This window comes from Prionailurus bengalensis, chromosome X (genome assembly GCF_016509475.1).
Source record: "Prionailurus bengalensis isolate Pbe53 chromosome X, Fcat_Pben_1.1_paternal_pri, whole genome shotgun sequence".
Taxonomy (NCBI): Eukaryota; Metazoa; Chordata; class Mammalia; order Carnivora; family Felidae; genus Prionailurus; species Prionailurus bengalensis.
In genome coordinates, this window is record NC_057361.1 from 43,089,941 (window position 1) to 43,116,479 (window position 26,539).

Consider the following 26,539-nt stretch of genomic DNA (forward strand, 5'->3'; position numbering starts at 1 on the left):
CTGTCTGTCCTTCCTCAGTTTGACCTGCCTGACCCCTTGTGGCATCTCTGACTTCCCCCCACTCCTCATCTAAGCCCCCACACATCCTCTCTCCTCCTTCCTCCATCTCTGTCTGGTCCCCTTCCCCTCCCCCACCACCTCCACTCAGTCTCCAGCTTTTTTTGGCTTCTGTCTCTTCTTCCTCCTCCTCCCTCCTTCCCTGACGCTGAATAATCAGGCCTGGCTGTCCTGGTTTCTGGAAATACTCGTGTGTGGGCAGTGGCTCGGGGCTGAAGCAGGGGATGGATAGCTGGGGGGCCGCTGGATAGCCCCAGGCCCCCAGTGCAAAGACATCAAAATACAGGGCTGTAGTCCATGCCTGTCTCCCTCTGGGGAAGGGAGAGCAGGAGGTTTATTGAGCAGTGGAGGACAGATGGGAATTCAGAGGGCATGGACACAGGCCATTTCGTCTCCCAGGTCCTCCTCATCTAAGCGAGAGAGGATGGATTCCTCATCACTATAGAGTGAGCTGGTCCCCTGTGCCAGCAGATCACTGGCAGCACTGTCCATCTCGTCCAGTGTCAGGCGACACGCATCTGCAATCTCCTGCTTGGCCAGGGCCACAAAGCGTGGGTCTCGGGCAAAGAGGCCCAGGCCCTCAGAGATGAGCACCTGGGGGCACAGATGGGATCAGAGTTGACAGAGAGCACAACATGGAGCCAAAGCAGTGTGCACAGAGGGGTCAGTGTAGATAGATGATGCATGCATGAAGGTGTGCAGGGTAGTCACTGGGGACGGTCACACACACATCATGCTGAGCAGTCACAGAGCAAGGGGATAGACAGTTACATGCATAACACAGAGACTGAAGGCCTCTATTCCCTCCTTCCCAAGCTCCCACTTCCTCCCCTTCTCCCCCATCCCTCTTGCCCACAGCCCTGCTGGACTCACAGCCTCCACCAGGCTGTCGGCACTGCCCCTCTTGCCATGGCTGGAGTCTGAGTGGGTTCCAGGCACATGCAGACAGGTGAAGGTGCGCAGTGGACCACTGGATTTGCCGAGGTACCCCTCCCCTGCTGCACCCTCCTCCACCAATAACAGTGGGGCATATAGGAGCCGACCCCGCTGAGGAGGGGTTGCCCAGGAACCCTGGACCAGAATAAACATCAGGGGGAAAATTATAGATGGGTGACGTGTGAAAGTTTAGGACTCAGCCCTGTGCCTACATCTTACCACCCCCACCCCTGCAAATACAGCTGGAGTCAAACTGAATGCATATAAATCAGACTTGAGTTTATTTAAGAGCATAGAAGACCTGGGTTTAAATATGAGCTTTGCCACTTACTAGCTGTGTGATCTGGGGTAAACTTCTCTGAGCCTCAGTTTCCTCATCTGTAAACTGGAACTAACCTATGTCACAGGTACAGTGAGGGTTTTGTGAATTCATACATGCCCCATTCCTCAGAAGATGTAGTGTGTTTGATAAATTCAGCCTAGGATGACTCTACCCTTCCAGACCTTAGCACCCTATTCCCCCATCTCACCTGCGCCCTGCTGGGGCCCGAGTTGCGCCCACGATGATAGGTGCCTGGGATGGGTAAATCTTCACAACTGCCCTGGCGCCGCAGACACTGGATAGTGAAGGAAGGCTTCCGACCTGGGGGTAGGGGAAGGCAGAGGGGGCGAAGAAGAATTTCAATGCCACCCCAGCCCTCTGCCCTGCTGGCCCTTGTGGGGCCCCCAGCACCCATGCCCTCTCTCACCTGCAGGTGTGGGGGGCAGCAGACGGCGGCGTGGTGCATTGTGGCCATCCACATATCTCTGGGGTCTGTGAGGTGGCAAAAGGATGGGGCGCAGGGGAGTCCCTGCCTGCTCATCTAGGTAGGAGAGCCTGTGCGGGAAAGAGGGCTGGGGGTGAGCTCAGGCTTGGGAATGGGTGATGGGGTTCCATTAGTTCTGCCCTCCTGCACATGGCTAATGGGCTCATCCTACATGTCATGGCCAGAGTCCTTGGCAGGGACTTCCTTTTCCTTGTTCTGATTCTCTTGCTCTTTGGTTCCCTTGGGCTGAGAACTTTCTTCTTCTGGAATGGTGAAAATGAACCCCCCAGAGCTTCTCCTGGGGAAAGTGAAGCAAGTTAGACAGACCAGATCCACCACCCCCCCGCCCCTCAGTATGTGGCCCTGCACTGCTGGTTCCTTCTTGTTCTGTGCCCCATCCCTACAGTAGGATTTTATTTATTTATTTATTTATTTATTTATTTATTTATTTATTTAACGTTTATTTATTTTTGAGACAGAGAGAGACAGAGCATGAACGGGGGAGGGTCAGAGAGAGGGAGACACAGAATCTGAAACAGGCTCCGGGCTCTGAGCTGTCAGCACAGAGCCTGACACGGGGCTTGAACTCACTGACCGCGAGATCATGACCTGAGCCAAAGTCGGCTGCTTAACTGACTGAGTCACCCAGGCGCCCCAGTTTTTTTTTTTTAATTGGGAAAACTCACATACCAGAAAATTAACCTGTCATCATTTTAAAATGAACATGGGCTTTCTTTTAATACATATTTCTCATGGGAAGGACACAACATTTAAAAAAAAAAATCAAAGTTGGCCTGTTGAAGAGACACCTTCAACACAAGAACTGGGGGTGTGTTGGGAGAGGTGAGGAGGAGGCTGTCAAAGTGACAGCTAGGTGTGACTTCATTTCATTCTTTCATTATCCCCGTGAGATAAGTGCTATTATTATCCCCCTTTTACATGTGACAAAACTGAGGACCATGGAAGTTCCACATTATGTGCTTCTTTTGTTTGTTTTTTTTTTTTAAGTAGGCTTTATGCCCAGTGTGAAGTCCAATGTGGGGCTTGAACTCATGACCCTGAGATCAAGACCCTAGCTGAGATCAAGAGTCAGATGCTGAACCACCCAGGCGCCCCTATGTGTTCTTTGTATTAAACCTTTGCATTGCCTTTCTCATATGAATCTCTTCTTATCCTCTATTCCCATCCGAGCCCTTGAGTCCCTTCCATCCTTCCCAAATTTCCATTCAAAGGCCCTCTTGCTCCTGAATTATCTCCATGTATTGGCTAGTCCCTGCCTTCCCTTACAATATCCCACCAGACCCTTGACCATACCTGTGGCCATGGGATCCAGCCTGGGGCACACTGGACTGTCTGGAATTGGGAGTCCCCCCATCATCGTCACTGGGCCCAAGGGAGAGTGAATCTGGAAGTCTGTCCCCAACAGGCAGAGATACAGAAATCACAGAACTCCGGCGAGATGGGGGCTGGGAGCCCGTTGGGGCCTGTGGAAGTCACAGGATTGAATGTTGCCATTCATGTTATCATATCTAAGTCACTTGGTCAGTGACACAAGTCACTTGGAGTTTATCTCCAATGACCTTACTAGGGGCTGAATCTGGGTCTCACCCTCCAACAGTGGATGGTAGGTATCAAATAATACCTGTTTGCCTGTTTCAGGGGGAGTACTTCTCTGGGGGCCTCCCTTCCCCCAGAGGCAGTGTCAAAGTTACCTAAGGAATTGAAGAACTATTTCTACAATCAAATTCCCAGGGGAGTGAAAACTTGTCCTCACTGTGTATGTTTCTGGATCCTTCTTATCTTCCTCTTCCTCTCCCTCCTGCCCCTCTTCCTCCTCCTCTTCATCTGTGTCACAGGTGAGGGCCTGCCGGATCTCAGGACCCAAGTTCTGTAGGCTCCTTAGACCAGCCTGTGGGGGTGAAAAAATGGGGAAGGAAGGCAGCCCAGGGTCTAAATTTCCCTGTCCATGAGCCTGCTTCCTGTGCAGGAGTGTGGGGTGGGGGAAGGGGTCCCTCAGCCACCACTGACCCTCTGAGACCTGGAGCCTCAGTTTCCTCATCTGTGACATGGGTTCCGCGAGATCAAGAGGGCAGCCATCCTTAGCCACAGTCCTCCACATACTCCCACCCACTCACCCAGGCCCCTCTAAAGACCTGAAGAGCAGAGGAAGTGCTTGAGGGGGCCTCGCTTCCTAGTAGCCCCTTCTCCTTCCTCCGCCTGAATTTGCGGAAATAGTCCTGGATCAGAAATGTGGCGTAGAATTTGCCTACGGTGACCTCTTCCTCTGGGGGCAAGGGAGAAAAGTCAAGGTCACACAGGGGTCTCCTGTTACCCCCCTACCCAGAGCATAGGCTCCCCTTCGCCCCCCTCCATCCAGTGCTAGTTTTGTGATGGTGAGCAATCCTTTGACATTTGGGATTGGGGTGGAGCTAGCTCACCGTCAGCAGGGGGGATGACTTCATCTAGCAGCTTCTGCTTCATCCGCTTCCAGATCTTTTTGATGACAATCCGCAGCTCCTGATTGGCTTGTTCCAGGTTCCCTGCATCGGGAGAGGATGTGGGGCCTGAGCCAATAGGAAGAGCCCTTCACAGCCACTCCCTCCCTGTTGGAAGGGGCTTCACCAGCTTCTACCGCAGTCACACACCGCCCCCATTGAACTGGTGGGAAAACAGGCCTGGAGAAGCCAAAGTCACTCATTTCGAGGTTCAGAGACAGGAGCCAGGCCCATCACTCAATGAGTGATCCCTGCACCCTCCCCAGGGACTCTCCTGCTCTTGTCCTTTCTCCATCCCTCCCATGCACCTTCTGTCTTGATCTTCAAGGATGTCCGAACCAGGGCAAAGAGTGTGGCATTGAATGTCACTGTCCCATCTGAGTTGAGGGGCATGTTCATCGCCACAAGTCTCTACACACACCAGGGACGTAGAACTCACTTTGAGCAAATGCCAGGGATGAAGGCACTGGATGCCCAGGGGCAGAAACCTTTAAGGATAAAGCAAAACACACCCTCCCCACCCAAGGCACACCCCTGCCCACCCTTGCCATATGATGGACAGCCCTCTCAGAGGTGGGGGGGGGGGTGGGTGCACAGACCTTGCAGGCCACTCGGTGTGGGCACAGCTTCCCAAATCCCAAGGGGGGCTGGATCCGTCTCAGCAGGGCAACCACGTCCAGGTGCTTGATGCGGCCCCTGGGGCAGGTGGGGTGGGTAGGAGGCACCGCTGGATTGGAGATAACCCCTCCAGCCCTTTCTGAAGACTCCACCAGCTTATAAGTACCTCCCCCACCAACACCCCAGAGCCAACCCTATCTATGGTAGTTGGGGAAGACAGAGAACAGAGGCAGTGGAAACTTGGGGCATCTATTGACTAGGTAATGGGAGGTACAGGTCAGAGGTTCTGTGTCTGGGGGAATGAGTGGGGCAGTGCACTGTCCCCTGCAATCCCAGTTATGTGGATACATGTCATACTTGGCTCCAGGGTCATATTCAGACCAGATCCTCTTGAATTCATCGAGGTGATGTGGGCCCAGGATGGACCAATCTCTGGTTAGATAATCAAAGTTGTCCATGATGACAGCCACAAAGAGATTTATGATCTGTGGACCAGTGAATAGTGGGGGTTAGGTGAAGGGCAGAGTAGGGTGTTGGGGGTTGGTGGGATGCTGAGGTACACTTATGGTTACTGGGTCACAAGTTCCTGGGTTGATCTTGTCAGACCAGCCTTTTCACCTACTCTGAAGATCTGGGCTCCCCACCTCCTCCCCAGACCCCTCAGGGACAGCCCCCATGGCAATGGTGGTGGTTGTGGGGAAACGGTCCTCACCAGGAAGGCACAGAGCATGAAGAAACTGATAAAATAGGCGATGGCAAAATTGCTGCCACAGGTAAACTCCTCACCAGGGCTGATGTCAGATTCAGGGTCACACCGACTCCCAGGAAGGCTGGCAAGCATTATCTCCTGCCATGCCTCACCGGTGGCACACCTGGGGGGTCACACAAGGGGCCATCCTTGAGGGGAGGCTATGAAGTCATGGCAAGTGTCATTGTGGGGGCTGGAGGGGTGAGGAGATGATCCACTTCTTGCCAGGGGCTGTATCTGGCACAGATAGCATTTCAGTATTTTATTTTATTTTTTTAAGTTTTTTTAAAAAATTTATTTTTGAGAGAAAGAGCAAGAGAGATGAAAGAGAGCAAGTGCACGAAGCAGGGGATGGGCAGAGATAGAGAGGAAGAGAACAAATCCCAAGCAGGCTCTGCATTGTTAGCACGGAGCCCAATGTGGGGCTCAAACCCATGAACCATGAGATCATGACCTGAGCTGATGTCAGACACTTAACCGACTGAGACACCCAAGGGCCCCAGCATTTAGATATTTTAGAAGCTGGTGTGGCCAAGATGATGACAGTCATGTTTGTGTTTTACTGATGGGGCACTGAGGCCTAAGAAAAGGATACATCTTACAGCCAGAAAAAGGATGGCTGAGGCTAGATTATTATACAAAATTCTTCAAATCACAGCCAGAAAAGACCTCAGGCAAAATGTAGCCCCATGCTGCCCTGTTATTTCTACACCTCAGGCAGTCCAGGGCCCAGACAAGGGTATGTGAGCACCCAAGGGCATGCTGGGGACCAAGGTGGCAGTGGACGGGGGTAGATGTCACCTGAACAAAAGTAGCACAGCCTGTGGAAAGGTCTGAAAATTGTTGTTTCGGTTGATCTGTGTGCCATCTTGAAGAGCCACTTTACCAAACATCTGTGGGCACACAGGGCATGTGTCAGAGGGGCGAACCCATGCCCCTACAAGTTGTCACTCATTTCACAACTTCTAATACTCAAAGGATCCTCACAACCCTGATGTGCAGTCACTGCACATCCCATTTCACAGGTGTGTGGACTGACTCAGCATCAACCAGCTTGTATTTCAACCCACCACCCTCATTGTGTATGAATTCTTACCCAGCACCCCTCAGCAGAAGTGTGCCTGAGGGATGCTATCTAGGGTCCCCACTTGCCTGCATCCCAATGACTGCATAAATAAAGAATATCATCGCGATGAGAAGAGCCACATAGGGCAAGGCCTATAGGGGTGGAGAGGAGGATAGATATTCAGGTCCAGCCAAAGAACTATAAGCCCCAGAATACACTGCTTCCTCAAGTCTGGGCTTGATGAGAGATGTGGCCCATCCCCAAAGTTCCCATGACTACCAGTGTCTCCCAAATGTGGACACGGTACTAAATACAATAGAATAAGGTTAGTGAGGCCAAGGTATGTTGGGAATTGGGAGCCTAGAAAAGAGAGAAAACCGGAAATGGTAAATTGCAGATGGATATGGCACACTGGGAGATGCAGTTCAGGTTGAGAGGTATGAGATGTGGGTGAGGGGTGGTCAAAGGGACGGGAGCTTACCTGGAAGGACTTGATGAATGTCCAGAGCAATGTGCGGATTCCTTCACCTTTACTGAGAAGCTTCACTAGCCGCATGACTCGGAAGAGGCGAAAGAAGGTGATGGAAATGCGAGAACTGTCTTCAGAGCTCTGAGGTTGAGGGTGTGGTGGGTATGATCAGTCTACAGTTTCCCCAGTCACCTCCCTATCTCATTCTTTGGCCCTTCCAGCCCCCAAATCCCTCAGAAGTCAGGCCCCAGGGTAGTCAGAGAACATTTCTAAGGACTTTTAAGAAGCAAGGAAGGGCAGGTAGGTGTGGAAAGAAGCATAGAGTCCCTGTTGTGAGGTGGGGGTACCTCGCCAAGGTGGCCACCATTCTGAAGGGAGATACAGCCAAGACAGAGGTGACAGAGGATATGATGAGATCACAGGCCCAAATGAACATAGGAGAAATGATGTAGCAGATATAGGGGATAATGGATGGTAGAGTCATTATTCAAGGGATTATGGAGAAGGTTATGTGGCAGTGGGTCAAGATGGTTGTGGGAAAAGTTGGCAGTGAGGGTGGAAGGGAAAGAAGAAGGTACAGGAAATGATGGAAGAGAGACAATGGAGCCAATGGAGGAAATGATGGAGCCAGTGGTTTCATGAGATGATGGAGTTGAGAGAACCGATGGAGGATCCAATGGAGAAGCCAGCGATGAAGATATGGAACCAGCAGCATTGTCAATTGAGGTGATAGAACCATGGAGGAGATGATGGAGCCAATGGTACAGTCATTGGTGATGACAGAGCCATGAAAGACCCAGTGTCGGAGACAATGGAGTCAGTGGTGGAAATGGAGCCAATGAAGTAGTCAGAAGAGATGGCAGGAGTTGGTGGAGATGATGGAGCCAATGGAGAGGAATGTAGAGGCAATAGAGGAAATAATATAAATAAAAAGAGAGTCATTTTAGGATATGACAGAGCCAGAGGATAGGTTGCAAATGGAATAAGGGAGTTGGTGGAGGGGGACTTTGGCTAAACCTGATAGGGACTCAGGAGATATAGAGCTAGAATGAAGAGCACTGAGTCTTCAGGAGTAGGATGGAGGTGAGTGAGGCACCTACTCATGTGAAAGAAAGACCTGGGGTTGAGGCGGGGGAAGGTTGGTAGGGGAAAGGTGGGTTAGTGGAGAGGCCAGTCCTTACATTGACTTCAGTGACGGCAATGTCCACTACGCTGCCCACCACAATAAGAGCATCAAATGTGTTCCAGGCATCAGCAAAGTAATGCTGTAGGCAGGAAAAAAGTAGAGCCCTGTCTTCTCAGAGCTAGCATAGGGCACCAATAGTGGTAGGGGACATTGGGGAGGCAGGGCCCAGCTTGGACCACATGATAGGCCTGCATATGGACCCCTCTCACACCATGGTCTCAAGAGTCCTTGGTTCCTGTTCCCTGCCACCTCCCCCAAGAGCTCTGCAATGAGCTCCACCCTAAGGAATTCACCCACTGCAGGAGATTCTAAGGCTTGCAGGAGGCACCTTGGGTTTGAAGGCAATGATTTTGAGCACCATCTCAACAGTGAAAAGGCCAGTGAAGACCATGTTGAGGATGTCCATGGCGTAGTTAAAGGGAGCAGTCTGTTCATAGTGCTGGAGGAGAAAGTCAGGTGTGAGTACAGAGCCTGAGGCAGAGACCTCCCCACCCACAACAAAATATTTTCTGGCTTGGACTGAGGTGAGTCTGGAGATGAGATAGCATGATGGGTTGGCCAAATCCCTCACACTGTTTCTCAATAAGGATATTGGAAAGCCCAGCTCTTGATCTCCTGGCTTTCCTTGCATCTACTTCTGACTAAGAAGGAAACAGAAGTCTGCTGCTAAGTAGTTTCCATGAAAACTATTTTTGCTTTCCAATAAAAGGCTCAAATGAGGAGAGCCCCGGGTACAACCTTCCCTCATTTTTCCTGCCTTGAATGCGGTTTTGATGTCTAGAGCTGTGGCAGTTATCTTGTGATAATGAAGCAACAATCATGAGAATGAAAGCCAACTTGCTAAGAATGGTGGAGGAGAAAGAGCCTGGATACCTGATGAACCATAAGCAAACAGCCCATCTCTACACTTCTTGTTATGTGAGGTAGCTATCATATATTGTTGACTCCACTATGCACATCTTTTCACATTTAGAACCTCTGACACTGGGGTACATTTCACAATCAATGGCAACTTACAATGGCCATCTGCCATTTCCCCTATATTCTTACATCTCTTAAGTCAGGATGCAACTGACAATTATTGGCCTTAGATGTGAAGAAATGTGGAAAATATTTTTATAGCTTAATCTCTGTCAGCTGGGGGTTTTGCACTTGCAGCCTAAAGCATTCCTAATGTTTCCCAGGGGGCTGTGTGGACAGAATAGGGTCCAGTGTCTGGCAGGAGTCAGGGTGGGGGAGATCAGACCTGCATGGCTAGAGCAACGGTGTTGAGCAGGATGAGCAGGAACATGAGATACTCGAAGGCAGCAGAGTTCACAGCTGCCCACACGCGATACTGATGTGGGTTCTTGGGGATGTAGCGGCGGAGTGGCTGGGCCTTGAGGGCATACTCCACACACTGGCGCTGCATATGGGTGCAGGGCATGAGTGAGCTTGGTATCTCAAGGCAAGGAGGTGGGGAGGGGTTGATGGCCATAGGTCAGGGGTCAGAGGTCACCTGGTTCTTGTCCAGCTCACAGTTTTGGTACTCTTGCTCGCCCTGGGCACGGAAAGTAATGATGACAAAGCCCACAAAGATGTTCATCATGAAGAATGCAATGATGATGATGTAGACAATGAAGAACACTGAGATCTCCACGTGGTAATTATAGATAGGGCCCTTGTCCTCTGCGTTTGCATCGATGGCCTTGTATAGTAGACTGGGGAGCCAATGGCGGTAGATGAGGAGATATCCCAGCTCCCTTCCAGACATGCCCCCAGATACCTCATAACAAACACTCCAGAATCTCCTGCTTGGCATCCCAAAGACCCCCAAATCCCATGACCTAACCACCTTAGACCTCCACACATACCCCAAGAGACCCCCACCTGACCTCAAAGACCCCCAATTCCCTGTCTCAGCCCTCCAGAGACCTAGAGATCCCCATACAACCCTCTAGAGAATCCCTACCCTGGTCCTCCAAGACCCCCAAATCCCTTAAGTTCCCACATATCCCTAAATATCCTTCTCCAGCCACCAGGAAACCCCATGCACCTCCCCAGAACTCCTCCACAAGCCCCCAAAGATCTCTAAATCCTGTCCCATAAACTTGGATTCCTTGCTCCATCTCCCCCAAAGATCTTCAACTAGTACCCCTAAAGACTTGTACATCTCTCTGGAAACCCCTGAATCTCCAGCTCCATCTCCTCTGAGACCTCCCCCAGTGTCCCCTCCAGACCTCTACCTAGTCCCCCCCAAAATCCCACACCCAGTCCTCTCTAGACTTCCACCTAGCTCCTCAGAGACCTATACCCAATTCCTGGAGACACCCCTTACCCAGTTCCCAAAGCATCCCCAGCCAACTTCTGGAGGACCCCCAGCCAGTTCTTTGATATGCCCACCAGTCCCCCAAAACCCTATCCAGTCTCAAGAGACCTTTATCACATCCCAAGGTACCTTCCCACCCATCCCAAGAAGACCCTAGCATAGACTCCTGCCCTGTTCCCTGCCCATTCCTGGAGCCCTGCTCCTCACGCAGGCCAGCCTTCGAAGGTGGAGACAGTGAACAAGGCCATCATGGCTGAAAGGACATTGTCAAAGTTGAAATCGCTGTTGACCCAGAGCCGCTCCCGGACGAGGGGCCGTGATACATCTCCATCAGGGTAGACCAGGAAGGAGCCCCTGTGGATGTTGCAGACAGGCTGGGTGGGTGAGGAGAGGTGGGGATCTGGGGAAAGGGGACTGAGGTGTAGAGCATGGAAGTAACAGGGCAGAGTGGTAGAGTTGGATATCCTGTCCCCCATTTACTGGCTGGGTGACCTTGGGTATTTAACCTCTCTGTGCTTCAGTTTCCCTATCTATGAATTAAGGATAATACAACATATTTCCTGACTTGTTACAAGGATTAATTAAGTCACTCAATGAGAATAGTGTCTGGCATTAGTTGGTACCATATATATTAGCTATCATCACCATTATAATCATCACCACCCCCAAGAAAAAGTAATACTAATAATCAACATTTATCAGCACTAAGTATATGCCAGACACTGTTCTTGGCTTTACATGTAGTAACTTTACATTGTAGTACACTCTCCATGTAGTAACTCACTTACTCCTCACCACCACCTTGTGAGATCTGCACTCTTTTTATCCCCATTTTTCAGTTAATTAAAATGGGATTCAGCAAGGCTGAGAAATGTACCCATGTCTCATGAGATGAATTTGAACCAGGAATGCCTGACTTCAAAGCCCATGCTTTTAACCACTACCCTCTACAGTAATCTGGAGATGGAAGCCTGGGATTTGGTGGCAGTGATGGTGGGTGGGGGGAGTATTTGGAGATTTCTGGGGAGTCTGGAGTAGAATGTAGGTAACTCTGGAGAATATGGAGAGGGGTTTGGGGGAGGTATTGGGGGGTTTCTTAGGGGTTGGTAGATATGAGGGCCTCTTCAGCTCTTGGGAAAGTTCTGGGGGTATATCTTGGGGCCTTGGGGAATTCACGGTGTTTGGGGGGCCTTGATAAAACTTGAGGGAGTCTCTGCAGTTCTTAGGAGGAAGCTCTAAGGATTCCAGGGGCCTTGGTGAGATCTAGGGGCCTCTTTGGCTTTTAGTAGGGGTCAAGAGCTCCACAAAAGGCAAGGTTTTGAGCACTCACTTGCATTCTTGGGGGGTGTGTTTGGCCTCATCAGTGCAACTGTAGAATTTCCCCTGTATGGAAGATATTTGTCAGGCAGGTTCACCCTTTACTCCCCACCTTGACCCATGCCTGGGCCTCCTTCCAGTGTTTACTCCCACCTTGAAGAGCTGCACGCCAATGCAGGCAAACATGAATTGCAGGAGTGTGGTCACAATCATGATATTCCCGATGGTCCGGATAGCCACGAACACACACTGCACCACGTGCTGCAGGCACCCACAAATATGGCTAACAAACACTGCGGGCCACAGCAGCCTGGGGTAGGGATTCTGGGTGTAGATGGGGCTCAGGGACTTGGGCCGGGGACATCTGGTCATGGATCAGGGATGTGTGGTCAGGGACATATGGTCAAGGGGCAGTGCTACGGGCCAGGGACGTGTGGGCACCAACGAGGAATAAGTGTTTACCAGGAAGGGATATGTGGTCACGTTTCAGGAACTTGTATCAGAGAAATGTGGCCATTGGTATGGGATTTATAGTCACTTGTAAGGGACATGGGTGAGGCCACATGATCAGTGGTCAGGGATGTGTGGTTACATATTGGGTCCAGGCTGTGAGGTCATGCACCAGTGCAAACGGTCAGTCTGATTAGAGATCTTGGCCCTTGCAGTGGGGCAGGGCATGGGTCCTGTGGATTTGGGTGGGGATGGGTTACCTTGAGTCCCTTGGCCCTGTTGATGGCTCGGAGAGGCCTCAGTACTCGGAGGACTCTCAGAATCTTCACCACTGAGATGGCACTGGAGCTGGGGAGGGGTCAGTCCTCAGGCCCTGGCCCAGGCTTAGCTTCCGTTCTGGGAGGACTGGAGTGGGCAGGGGGTAGGGAGAGTCACTCACTGGATACCAAAGGAGATGAGGGACACGCTGACCACCAGCAGATCCAACAGGTTGAACCAGCTACGGCAGAAAGAGCCTCGGTGCAGGAAGGCCCCAAACACTGTCATCTGTGGAAGGGTAGAGGGACATCAGGCTAGACTCCAGGTGTGGGGATAGAGAGGGGAGGAGGGTATGGAAACAGGAGAGGTGGGCTGCAGGGGTGGGTGCAGAGTGGATTGGGGCAACTGGGGGTACGACTGGGGGCTTGTTAGTTACCTTTAGTAAAATCTCCACAGTGAAAATGGAGGTGAAAGCATAATCGAAGTACCCTAGAATCTGGCGGGCAAGAGAGGCAAAGCCACTGAGTCATAACTGGGGGGAATCCTAGGTGTGTGTGTGTGTGTGTGTGTGTGTGTCTGTGTGCACCTCTCTGTAAGTTTTCCTGTCCCTCCCTCCCCCTCTCCTTCCTCTCTCATCATCATCAAGGACTTCACTATAAGGCAAAAGTCTTGGCCACCAGAAAGACTGGGGTTCAGATTTGGGCAGATTTGGGCTCTTCTATCTCTGCTCATCTATATTGGTGCCATTGGCCTGCTCAACCTCTCTGAGCCCAAGCTTCCTCCTCAGCCAAATACTGATTTCCCTGGTGTTTCCCCAAGTGTGCACAGTAAGGGCTGGCACCTGCAGCAGCTGCCATTATCACTCTTCTCTTTCTGCCCAACTAGGATCTTCTCTGTGTCTCCAGCCTGGCCCCAGCTTGTGCCCAGCAGGACCCCCCTAGGAGTGTCCCCCCCCCCCAGCCCCCAGCCAAAGGCTCACGTGGTTGCGGAAGGAGTGGGCTCGGATGGGGTCCTCAGCGGCCAGGGATACGCTGCTGAGGATGATGAACACCAGGATAAGATTGGTGAAGATATGATGGTGGATGAGGGTGTGGCAGGCCTTCCTCAGCCTGGGGAGTAGGGAATGGGTTTTGGTCAGAGCCCAGGACCCCAGAGTTGGTTGGGAGACCCCAAGGGACACAGTTCAGGCTCTGTTGAATCAGGCCATGCACCTGCCAGAGCCCTGGCTGCTTCCTGGCCCTCCACCTGCCCTATTCCCTCCTGCCTTGGCCCCCTACCCACTCCCAGCACTCACGGGTTCGTTTGGCTGAGACAGAAGAAGGCACTGCCCTCAGGGATGGGTACCACCTTCTCCTTGGGTACAACTTCTTGCAGGAGTTCCACATGCCCTGCACCTTCTTCCTCCTCTTCTTCCTCTTCCTCCTCCTCCTCCTCTTCTTCCTCCATGCCTGGCACCAGAAGAAGATCAAAATACAGACAATTAATTGAGAAAATGTATGTAAAGCACCTACAACAGTGCTTGTCATGTGGCAAACTCACTGTTGTGTCTCCAGCACTTAGAACAGTGCCTGGGGCACAGTAGAAGCTGAGGAAATGTGTGTTGAATGAACATCACTATCCTCACAGTCAAATACACACTATTTTATAATAAAGGCTCTGAGAAGTTCTGCAGTAAAACAAAATGTCTGTTTCTCTTCTTTAATCTCAACATCCCAAATGGTGTTGGCGAAACCCCAAGCCCATTATTTTCAAGATGATTTCAGAAAAGGCTTCTGCTCAGAGAGAGGGGTCTCAGGGGTCAAGAGCTCTGCCCGGGTGCTGTCTCTAAGGTCCCACACTTCCTCCACCTGCCCCTGCCCACTTGCCTGCTCCTTCATTCTTTCTGCCCTCCTCTTCCTCATTCTCCCCACCAGGTGCCTGGGGACAGAAATATGGGGGTCACTGATGGTGGGGGAGGCACTATAGGATGGACCCAGGGGAGGCATGGAAGGAACACAATAATGGAGGAATGCACAGGCAGAAGATGGGAGTTAAAGATATACACATATACAGGTATTGATGGTAATGGGAGGTATAAACAATGCCCAGGCTTCTAACTCACCAATACTCCATTTTCCTGTGGGGGATTCCCCTCAGCACTCTTCTCCCTGTGTGAGGAAAGGGGGAGTGATTGCTAAGGTTTGCAGTAGATAGGCAAAGCTTAGGGGGAGTCAATGTAGTCAGAACAGACCTTTCTGAGGTCCCATAGAACCTCCCTGCTTCTGCCCTCATCCTCACAGTCTGTCCTTTTCACAGCAGCCAAAGGGGTCCTGTTAAATCTTAAGTCTGGCACATTCTTTGTCTGATCACACCTCTCCCATGGCTCCCACTCAGAGCAAAAACTGAAGTCCTTGCCATGCCCAGAATGCCCCTAGTATGGCCTTCTTATTCTCCCATTTGAGCTCACCTCCTACCACTCTCCTCCTTGCTCACCCCACTCCAGACTCACTGATTTCCTTGGTGGTTTTTGTGAATGTGCTGAATGTGCACCTCAGGACCTTTGCACTTCCTTTCCTTTTGCCTTGAGCACTCTTTCCCCAGATATTTTCATGGCTCACTCCCTCACTTCACTTGGGTCTCTGTTCAGCGGTCACCTCCACATAGAGGCCTTCCTTGACTACCCTAACCAAAATAGCAATCTTCATTTCTCTCTATTCTTTTATTCCATTTTCTTTGCTTCATTACATATTATTAATATATATTTAATTAAGTTGCGTTATATATTCATTTGTTTGTGTTTTGCTTGCCTTCCCTAACTTCATGAACATGTTAGCTTCATGAAGGTGAAGACTTTGTCTACCTTGACCCCTCTTGTCTCCTCAGTGTCTAGAATATGGCCTGGCACAAAGTAGGTGCTCAATGAATGCATGTTGAATGAATGGGGACTGGCAGATTGGATCTGAGGATATGGATTGCCAGGGTGGCTGAGGCATCTCTGATGGTGTGGATGGATTGCCAGGGTGGCTGAGGCATCTCTGATGGTGTGGGATGTATGTGTGGGGACCCAGTCAGGGATCCCAGGGAGAGACTGTCTTGATGGCAGAGCCAGACATCACCTGCCCTTGTCTTTGGCAGTTCCTGTGTCTCCACTGGCCAGGTTATCCACAGCAATGGCGAGAAACACGTTCAAAAGGATATCTGGGGTGAGTTCAGGCTGCAAAGGTTTAAGAAGCAGCCTGACTGTGGGCCATCAACAACCCCCTATCTTACCCCATGTTCTACCAACATCCAGTCCCCCAAAGCTCCAAGGATACAGTTGCCGCAGATGAAGAGGATGATGAAGTAGACGCAGACCAGCATTCCTGGGAAAAAGGGGCCACCATAGGCCATGATACCATCGTACATGACCACGTTCCAATCCTCACCTGTCAGGATCTGAGGGTGGGAGTTCACTGTGAATCTCTTTGGACCCCCCACCGTATGGTCCCCCCCCCCAGACCCACCTATTCCATGCTTTCCAGGCCCCACCTGAAAGACAGTGAGGAGGGCCTGGGGGAAGGTATCGAAGGTGCTTCGCTTGGTGTGGGTCTGATCAAAGTTGAACTTGCCCCCAAACAGCTGCATGCCAAGCAGGGAGAAGATTATGATAAAGAGGAAGAGAAGAAGCAGCAACGATGCGATGGATTTCATTGAATTGAGCAGGGATGCCACCAAATTGCTCAGAGATGCCCAGTGCCTAGAATAGAGATGGAGGGTGGACATGTCCAGTGGTGAGTCAGGGGCAAGGGCAGGATGCCAGCTTGGGATGCACTAGGAGTGGGCTGGGTTAAAATGAACTTTGGAGTTGGGTTGAGGTGAAAATAAGAAGTGAGGGGAAGATTGAGTTTGGGGTTAGGGTTGGTGTTAAGGGTGTAATGACAGATGAAGTTAGGATGGAGGTTATATGGAAGTTCATGAAGTTAGAATTGGGTTCAGGTTGGGACTGGGGCTGGGATTGGGGTTAGGAACTATAGCTGGGGTTGGGGTTGGGGTTAGGGGTTAAGAGAGTATTTGGTGTTTTAGATGGCTGAGTTGGGGATAAAGTTGTGTTTGAGAGTTGGATAGAGGAGGGGATAGGGATGAGATAGAGTTTGGGGCTGGAGTTGCAGCTGGAGATAGGTTGCTGGTTAGAAGCTAGGGACATGGAGGTTGTGGTTAGTGATGGGGCTGGGGCTGCAAGTTAGGGATGAGATTGGAGATGGGGCTGGCTTTGGGATTGGGTGTTGGGGCTGTAAATGAGTTTGGTATAATGAGTGGCTGGGGATTGGAGTTAGAGATGGTGTAAGGTTAGGGATGAGTATGGAGTTGAGTTCAGAGATGGTGCTGGGAATAATGTTTTAGCTGGAGCTGAGGTTGAGGAAGGGGATGGAAATGGAGTAGACACCCTCCCCAATGGACTTTAATTTCCATGAGGCAGGAACTTGTGTCCGCTCTGATTCCTGGGGTTTCCCAGGACCTGGAAGGGTGTCTGGCCCACAGTATGCCCTCAATGGATATTTGCTAAATGAACGGTGATGCAGATAGTCACTGGAACTGGGGAGGGAGCTGTTGGGGCTGTGCTTGGGGCCCCAGTCCTCCCCCACCACACACACCTAGTGACCTTAAAGATCCTGAGGAGGCGCACACATCGGAGCACTGAGATGCCCAGGGGCTGCATGGCGCCCACCTCCACCAGGGTGGTCTCCAGGATGCCCCCACAGACCACAAAGCAGTCAAAGCGGTTGAAGAAAGAAGAAACATAAGCAGAGGGGCCAAGACCGTACAACTTGAGAAGCATCTCCACCGTGAACAGACAGAGCAACACTTTGTTGGCATACTCTGTGGGGAGAAGGACAGAGGTGACCGAACTGGCCAATTTCCTTGGAGATGTGCAGGGAGGTAGGGGCCACAGGGCGATCTGAGGTAGCTGGTATCAGGCAAGACACAGGTTGGTGGTAGCACTAGGGTTAGGAATTGGGGTGAATTTATAGGTCAGAGTGGGTGAGGTTTTGAGGGGCTCGGAACTGGGGTGAGGGGCAGAATTGGGGTGGGGGCCTTGGTGAGCCTCCATGAGTTCAGGAAAACTCCAACTCAAAGGTAGCATTGGAGTCTGGGGTTTAGTTGGGACTGAGGCTGGTTTGAGGCTTGCAGTGAGAAGTGTGTTCAGTATTCAGGTTGGGGTTGAGGTGAAAACAAGTAATAGTAAGAGCTAACACTTAATAGCACTCTATGTGGGTCCAGCAATGTTCTAAGCACCTTTCACTTCAACTCACTTAATCCCCCCCAACCACCCCATGAAGCAGATAAAATTACTGTCCCTATTTAAAAAAAATGTTTTATTTATTTATTTTTGAGAAAGAGAGATGGAGAGTGAGCAGGGGAGGGGCAGAGAGAGAGGGAGACAGAATCCCAAGAAGGCTCTGTGCTGTCAGCGCACAGTCCTATGTGGGGCTCGAAATCATGAACCCTGAGATCATGACCTGGGCCGAAGTCGTATGCTTAACCTACTGAGCCACCCAGGTGCCCCATATTGTCCACATTTTGTAGATGGGGAAACAGAGACATGGAGGGGTTAACCCATCCAGACAGTGTGGAGTTAAGATTCTGGACTCTGGAGCCACCTGCCTGACTCACTTACTAGCTGAGTCCTGGGATTAATCAGTGAACTCTTCACTACCTCAGTGCTCAGTACTCTGTGCCTTAGCACTTAATTCACACAAGGTTTTGGTGAAGAGAAATTGAGTTAATACATGTAAAGTGCTGAGAATGGAGCTTGATGCACACAAGTGCTACATAAGTGTAAGCTACAACGTGGGGTGGGACAAGCTAAGGTTTCTGCATTTATTAGGGCAGGAATGCAATGTCTGGGGGGTCTGAGGAACCCTAGAGATCCTGGACTTGGGTTTCTAGGGTGGAGGGAATTGGGGACTGGGGAAGAGGGCTGGCAGTCCGCGAGGGGAGGTACGCACCCTGGATCTGCGTGAGCCATACGGGCTGTCCGTGGTGCTCTGAGGCGATGGTCAGTGTGTTGAGGAAGACGAGCAGCAGCACGGCCCAGTAACAGGCATTGGACTTCACCGCCCGCCGGCAGCGCGCCCGAAGGCCCCGATTGGCTTTTCGGAGGTGGCGGCTGAGGGGAAATGTGAGCCCACTGATGAAATCACCTACCTAAACCAGGCCTGGGGGTGCTCAGTTGGGTAGCCCGGTGGTCATGGGGGACTCGGAGGTGGGGTTTACAAAGTCATGGGGTCCAAGGATCCCAACTCACCAGACCCTGGTTTTCATGATCTTGTTTCTGGAAAAGAGGAGGATGGGAGGTGGGCGTCATAAAGGACCAAGGGGCAGTCAGTGGCTGGGGTTGGAGGTGGGGGGCTGGGATCAGATCAAGGTTTGAGGGTAAAGTAAGGACTGGGGTCAGGGTCTAGATGGGGTTCTGGGCTGGGTCAGGGGTTAAGGGCTGCGGGCCCTCACAGGCAGCGTGTACAACCGGCCAGAGCCCCCTCCTCCTCTTCCTCATCGCCTGGGGTCTCTGTCATCGAACCAGTGTCACTGGCTGGGAGGCTGGCTGTGGTCGGGGTGGGAATAGAGGTCAGTCCGTGAAGACCCAAAGGCTCCACACTTGGCTTTCTTCTCTGTCTACCCATCCTGTCCCCCTCCCCAATCTGGATGGACTCTCACCGTGGCTGCTGGTGGAGTGTGTGGAGCGGGTGGAGTGACTGAACCAGCGCAGACGTCCACGTCTCCTAGTGGTTAGCTCTGCCAGTTGTGGCCCTGCAGGGTGGGGAGGACATTTGGGGAGCATGGCCTGAGGCTGGGTTAGGGCCAGGCGTGCGCGTATGGCAGGGGGGGCTGTTATTTGGAATCTTTGTTCTGGGTATAGTCTGGGAAGGGTATTGGGGTCTGCGTCTGGGTCTGTATTCTAGGTCAGAACTGGGGGCTGGGCCTGGAGTCGTTGCCGGTTGGGGCTGGGTCTCAGGAGGGTAGCCCACATCTGAGGCATGCGTGGGGCAGGGAATGGGCCAGACTGGGATTGCCTACGGTGGCCAGCCCGGCCCTCTTCAGCCATAGAACCAAAGTTGCCATCAGCTGAGGACTCTTCGATGTCCAGCTCCTCTGCCTGCATGATCCAGTCCAGGTAGCCCCGGAGGTCCTCCTCCAACTGCTGCTTCTCCCGAAGCTTCTGGAAGTCCCCTCGTGCTTTTGCCTTCTCCCTCTCCTTGGAGAACTCTCTGAGGGAGGAAGATAGAGGGCTGGGAGGGGGGACCACCCTGGCTCCCATGCCTTTACCATTCCAGACTCACCGGCCTCCTTGCTGTTCTTTGAATAGGTCAAGCACATTCTAGCTTTGCAGAAGCAAAGGCTGTTCCCTTTGCTTGGAACACTTTCCTCAGACATCCACATGGCCCATTATCTCATCTGTGTCACATTTCTACTCAGATAACACCTTCTCAAGGAGGTCTGTCCTGATTGTCCCTATTTATAATTGCAAGATTTGCCCATTTCTATTTTTATCCATCCTTTCTTTCCATAGCACAGATTCCATACGAAACACTACATATGTGAGTCGCCTGGCTGACTCAGTTGGTAGAGCACACAAGTGTCAGGGTTGTCAGTTCAAGCCCCATGTTGGGCGTGGAGTCTACTTAAAATAAAAAACAAAAATAAAAATAAACCACTATGGGTGTGCACGCATGGGTGTATACACAATCTACTGTGTATGTTGCTATTCTCTCCACCACAGTGTAATATCCAAGAAGACAGGGATTTTTGTCTTTTATTCCATTCCTAAAATGGTGCTTGCACACAGATGTTCAATGTTGACTGACTGCATGAAGGGGTATTTCAGATGGGTTCTGAAAGAGTGCCTAGGAGTGTGCTAGGAACAAAAAAAAAATGGGAAAGGGACTATTGGCGAAGGTGTCTAAGCTTCTCACCCACTCAGGACACCAAGCACAAGGTTGAGGACGAAGAAGGACCCAAAGATGACGAGACTCACGAAATATAACCAGGGCAGCTCATACCCCATGGCATCCTGCATCTGGGGAGAGAGAGGGCATGCATCTCTCAGGATATGCAGACACTCTTGGAGGAAAGGCAGGTACAGTCTCGCGCTGTGCGCCCGCCATCCACCTCACCCAGTAGAGCACATCTGTCCAGCCTTCCATGGTGACGCACTGGAAGACCGTCAGCATGGCGAAGAAGAAGTTGTCGAAATTGGTGATGCCTCCGTTGGGCCCTGCCCAGCGCCCGCGGCACTCGGTCTGGTTCAGTGTGCATGCACGCCCCGAGCCAGAAGACGCACAGGGCGACGGGTCCTCCTCCGCTTCCACGTCTGTGGGGAGATCAGTTCCGATTTTGAAGCACGTCCCGCCCCCCCCCGCCCCCCCGCCCCGCCAGTCACGGCTACCTTGTAGCCCCGCCCACCTGGGAAGTTCAGTATGGGGTTCGAGATTTTTCTAAATCAAGGGCAAGGTTAAGCTAACTCTGCTAGGTCAGGATTCTGAACCACTGGAAAGTTGTGAGTCCCAGCTACAGGTATCCGGGTAGTGGAACTGTAAAATTTAGGGTGGAATCTTGTAAATAACAGTGAGACTTGAGCCTGGGGGAGGAGTCCTGTGAATTGGGAAGGGTGTCTTGAAAATGGAGTGGGGGCAAGGCTCGGGCTGAGGTCTGGATGAAGAGCCTGAGTATATGGGGTCAGTCCTGGAGGATGGTGTCGAGTGCAGGGTAGGGCCTTGGCCTGTGAGTGGAGACTCGTGATAGAGGGAGGAGCTATTAGCAAAGGGGCGGTTGTAGTCTGGGATTGAGGGCAGAGTCTTGAGTAAAGGGATAGGGCTTGCTTATCTGGAGGTGGAGCCTAAGGTTGGGGGCGGAGTCTCGTGGATTTGAGTGGGTTTCAAGGAGAAGTGGGTGGGGCCTAGTAGCCAGTGCAGGGGAGTGTCTTGTCCGGGGAGGGGTGGAATGGCTGACCAGATCCCAGGAAGTAACATGTCTTATGCATTCGTCCAAGGAACAGTTCGAGTCCGATGATGGCATAAATGATGATGACGAACAGCACGAGCAGTGCGATGTGCAGTAGTGGCACCAGCGCCTTCATGATGGAATTAAGCACGATGTGCAGGCCTGTGGGGACCGAGGGGCGGGGTCAGCTTAACCCTCTCCTGCTCCCCTCCCCCACCTCCAACCCCCGGGGGCATGCCACTCACTTGGGACCCCAGACACCAGCCTCAGTGGCCGCAGCACCCGAAAAGCCCTCAACGCCTTCACATCGAAGCCCCCCGGCTTCCCGCCGGTATGTGGGGTGTCTCTCGGCCGACCAGGGCCCTGCTCTAGTAGCACGCTAAACAGCCTGGTGGGGTAGCACGGAATTAGGAGGCAGAGGTCCGGCCTTGGGCCCTCCCTCCACCCCTCTCTTCTCGGAAAAGCACAAGTCCCTGTAACTGGAAATGCAAACAAGTTTAAAACGTTAATATTCTTGATTCTGGCTGCCAGATGGAGGCAGTCGGAAGAAGACTTTCCCCTGAGTCCCGAATTCAGCGGGCCTGGGGTAGGAAGTTGAACTAAGGTGGGGGTGTCCCTCGCAGAAGCGTACCCGACCACAACGATGATGAAGTCGAGTAGGTTCCAGCCATTGCGGATGTAGGCGCTGGGATGGAGCACCAGCCCATAGGCCACGATCTTGAGCACAGTCTCCACAGTGAAAATCACCAGGAATACGTACTCCACTTGCTCCTGAGGGCGGAGCCGGGGGTGAGGTGGGAGAGCTGGGAGTTATTTGGGGGTGGGGCTTGAGGGGGGCCGGGGAAGGGAAGCTTAGTCCGGGACCTAGGGTGGGGCTGGATGGGGGCGGGCCATCTGGGTCAGAGAGGAGCGGGTGTGGGGAGGATTGAAAGGTTGTGGTGTGGTTCTACTGGGGCTGTATGTGGCTGGGGGTGGCGGGGGTGGTGAGCCTCACCAGGTTGTGGTTGGCAGTATTGGAGTCATCCTCTGGGAAGGGGATGTAGACCCCCAGGGCTACACAGTTGGCAAAGATGGTCAGCAGGATGAGGATGTCGAAGGGCCTCAGGTGGATAGTCAAGGACCCAGGCAGATAGGCCTCAGAATATCCCCACATTCCCTTGGGGCCCTCCCCACCCAATGCTGACGCTTGACCCAAGGTAACCAGCCCTGACATTCCCAACCCCTGCCTTGACCAAGGCTTTGACTTTGAACCCCCTGGAAACCTTAGACATCCCCAACTCTTGCTGTGATTTAGTCTTTCACCCTTGACACTCCCCCTCCCTGCAGTGACCTTCACCTTTCTCAAGTCACCCTCTAATCCAATTCTTGGCTCTTTTTTTTTTTTTTTGAGAGAGAGAGAGAGACAGAGAGACAGAGAGGGAGAGAGAGACAAAGTGCAAGCAGGGAAGGGAAAGAGAGTGAGGAGGACAGAGGATCTGAAGCAGTTCTGCACTGATAGCACAGAGCCCATGTGGGGCTCGAACTCACGAACTGTGAGATCGTGATCTGAGCCAAACTTGGATGCTTAACTGACTGAGCCACCCAAGCACCCCCAATTCTTGACTCTTGATCCCTAGTGACCTCAGCCCTCCTCCATTCCAGCCCTGGCCTAATCCTTGATTTTTGGTACCCTGGTGACCCTCACCCCTGAGCGCTGCCCCTGGTTTCCAAGGATGCTTCCACTCCACAATGCTGATGCAGGACCGCCGCAGGGGGTTGGCCAGAGTGAGGCAGAAGAGCGCTCGGGGTGACCGCTGGGCACTGGTCACTGCCACTGTCTTGTGCTTACTGTGTTGAGTCCTTCGCTTAGGGGTCCCCAGGCCTGATGCCCCGCTGATTTCTTCACCCCCTGATGCTGGAGGCCCAGGGCACAGCCCCCATTCAGGACCAGGGCCTGTCCCATTGGCTGGACTGGGCTTTGGGATGGTGTCTGTGTGGAGAAACCAAGTCAGGGAGGGACTGGGTATTAGGGCAATCATGGCTACCTCCTTCCTGATCCCATCCCAGTGTGTGGGGGAAGAAGAGCTTGTAAAATTAGGGAAAGTTGCGGGGTGCCTGAGTTAAAAATTGAGGGGTGAGAATTGGTGTTGGAATTGATTGGGGGTTGAGAGAGTTTATGGAGAACGGAGGGTGATGTTACATTTCCAAGTAGGATTTGCTGTTAGACTTGGTAGGGAGTTTAAATTGGCTTGGGGTAGGATTAAGTTTATAGCTGGAGGCAAATTTAGGGTTAAATTCGAGTGGTGGACTTCTGGGTTGGGTTTAAATACCAGTGGGAGTGGAGTATGCTTTAGATAGGATTTAGAGTTAGGACTGGGTGTTTGAATGAGTTGGGATTAGAATTAGGATCAAGATTAGGGTTAAAGTTAAGTTTGAATGGGATTTGAATTTGGCATTGGGGTTTTCAGCTAAGGCCATTCCCAATTCCCATGGCCTTGTTTCAGCCTCTGTGAGGCAGTAGGTTGGCTTGGTTAAGATCCCAAGCTTTGGAGAAAACAAGCTGTCTGAGTTTAAATCCTAACTCTGCCACTTGGTAGCTGTGTGTAGTCTTGGGAAAAATTGCACAACCTTTCTGAGCCTCAATTTCCTTATCTGTGTAATGGAGTGATAAGAGTACCTACATTTTAGAGTTGTTGTAAGGATTAATGAGTTTAGCATTCAGAATAATGTCTAGCACCAACTATTATTCCTATTTTGTAGGTAAGGAAATTGATGCAAAAAGAGATTAAGTGATTTGGTGAAGTGGCTGAATTGGGATTCAAATCTATGCAATTTCTTTTTTTTTTAATTTTTTAAATGTTTTTATTTATTTTTGAGAGAGACAGAGAGAGACAGAGCATGAACAGGGGAGGAGCAGAGAGGGAGACAGAATCTGAAGCAGGCTCCAGGCTCTGAGCTGTCAGCACAGAGCCGGACGCGGGACTCAAACTAACAAGCCATGGTATCATGACCTAAGCAGAAGTCGGATGCTTACCCGACTAAGCCACCCAGGCACCCCAAACCTATGTAATTTCTGACTCCAAGCCTTCATGACTTACTACCACCAAGAGTGTTCATTCTCTCTCCTCTCTCTCTCTCTCTCTCTCTCTCTGTCCTTAAAAATGGATCTGCGCTCTTTTTGGAAAGTCAGAGACCTACTCACTAACAGTATTGATATCCAGACATTGGGGCTGAGGTTAGGTGAATTTAGAGCTCATAGTAAGGGCTGTATCTATGTTGGCGTTTAGACTCTAACAGGAGTTTGCCCTCTGGTTGATAAGGTTTGTGTTGGGATTAAGCTTGGGGCTGGCTTTGGAATTGGACTCAGGGTGGGCACTAAAATAGAGGTTGGGGCCAGGATTAGGGTCGGGATTCAGCTGGGAACTAAAGCTGTGGATGGGGCTGGGAGGCCATAGGTGCAGGGTCTAGGTCAGGCTGAGAGTCAGGGTTCAGGTGGTGGTAAGGCTATGTTTGTTGCTGGATGGGATGGAAACAGGGTGATGTGGTTCTGATCCCCTGGTGGCTCTCCGGGAGTGGGGTCCTGCTGGGCAGGAGATGGGTCAGAGGGACAGAGGGTAGAGCAGAGCCCAGGATTGCTCCAAGGGTCTATAGGGGTGGAAGGCTGCTCTCACCTTTCCCGCCTTCAGATGCCGACATCCTCCTTTCGAGGTTGAAGAGCCATCTGCACACAGCCTCCCTCTCTTCCCCCAGCTTTAGAGAGATTAAGGTCACAGGGCGGGGCCATAGCAGGGTTGGATGGGAGGGTGAGTAGGGGCAAAGATAGGATATTTATGGGCCAGGGCTTGGCAACAGAAATGGTACTGATTTTTAAAAAATATTTTTGTAAAATACATACCAGCACCAGTCAGAAATTAAAATAAGAAAAAGGATATCACTTCCCAACAGTATCTGAACTTTGAAGTACATAGAGATAGACCTAACACAATATGCGTATGGGCAAGATCTCCATGGGAAAAAATGATCAAATATTATCAAGTGATTAAAGGGGACCTAACCAAATGGAGAGATATGTTAAATTTACTAATAGAAATAGTCAAGGTTGTGAACATGTCAATTCTTCCCAAAGTGATCTAGAGATTCAGTGTAGTCCGGAACGAAATCCTAAAAGATTTTTCCATGGAATTTGACTAATTGATTCTAAAATGTATATCGATACACAAAGGACCTAGAAAAGCCAAAATCCTTTGAAAAAGTACAAGATGGGAGGACATTCCAGATCACTGTTTACTGTTATAAAGCTACAGTAATTAAGAACAGAACAGAGTTCAGAAAGTGAGCCCCACATATATGTCCACATGATTTATGACAAATGTGGCTCACATTTGGCTCACACCCTGACAAATGTGACAAATGTGGCTCACACCCTGCTCAGTGGAGACAGAGTGGTCTTTTTAATGAATGGGGATTTCATGAATGTTTACTGTGTAATTATTCTTTGGAGTGCACACATATGTAAACAAATTGAAAAAAAGCATTACAGAATGCATGAATACTAGTGACTACAATGTATGTAATGCTTTGCTACTGTATTATGTGTCGGGTACACGGTAACAATGCTTTACACGAATTAATTGTTTTAATCCTAGGAAGCAGGTATAGTGATAGTTCTATTTTAGATGAAGAAACTAAGACACAGGGAAGTTATGTAACCTGCCCACCGTTGCACCTTTAGCTACTTGAGCTAAAGACTTGAGCTAAAAAGCTAAGATTCAACCGTAGCCGCTTTACGCTAAAGCCCCAGCCCTTAACTTGTACACTTTTACAATGGTAAGATGAATGCCGCCTTGAACGTACGTGTCAGGAAGCCGCTCTCAGGCTGGTCCCTTTT

General features: G+C 51.1%; 1 protein-coding gene across 6 annotated transcripts; it reads right to left on the reverse strand.

Annotated features, from left to right (window-relative positions):
- Positions 1–346: 346 nt before the first annotated feature.
- Positions 347–25,421, reverse strand: CACNA1F (calcium voltage-gated channel subunit alpha1 F). Of its 6 annotated transcripts, XM_043570804.1 has the most exons (48): positions 25,323–25,421; positions 23,389–23,641; positions 22,667–22,772; positions 22,304–22,443; positions 21,918–22,060; positions 21,682–21,834; positions 20,847–21,043; positions 20,646–20,749; positions 19,750–19,940; positions 19,390–19,482; positions 19,183–19,276; positions 18,980–19,006; positions 18,681–18,841; positions 17,325–17,550; positions 16,222–16,429; positions 16,008–16,128; positions 15,810–15,891; positions 14,816–14,861; positions 14,580–14,631; positions 14,009–14,162; positions 13,694–13,823; positions 13,151–13,210; positions 12,896–13,002; positions 12,717–12,804; positions 12,160–12,267; positions 12,020–12,072; positions 10,897–11,043; positions 9,880–10,081; positions 9,628–9,786; positions 8,710–8,820; positions 8,377–8,460; positions 7,543–7,563; positions 7,208–7,336; positions 6,813–6,878; positions 6,462–6,553; positions 5,625–5,784; positions 5,270–5,397; positions 4,894–4,990; positions 4,603–4,705; positions 4,238–4,339; positions 3,953–4,083; positions 3,574–3,708; positions 3,114–3,283; positions 1,972–2,097; positions 1,743–1,870; positions 1,524–1,636; positions 931–1,128; positions 347–651 (listed from the first exon to the last, which is right to left on the reverse strand). In XM_043570804.1, exons 1-48 carry the CDS (start codon positions 25,345–25,347, stop codon positions 421–423), a joined length of 5,955 nt encoding a protein of 1,984 aa, XP_043426739.1. In that variant the 5' UTR covers positions 25,348–25,421; the 3' UTR covers positions 347–420. The 6 variants fall into 6 exon arrangements, with proteins under 6 accessions (XP_043426739.1, XP_043426740.1, XP_043426741.1 ...); XM_043570805.1 differs by lacking the exon at positions 7,543–7,563; XM_043570806.1 differs by lacking the exon at positions 931–1,128.
- Between the last annotated feature and the right edge of the window lie 1,118 nt (positions 25,422–26,539).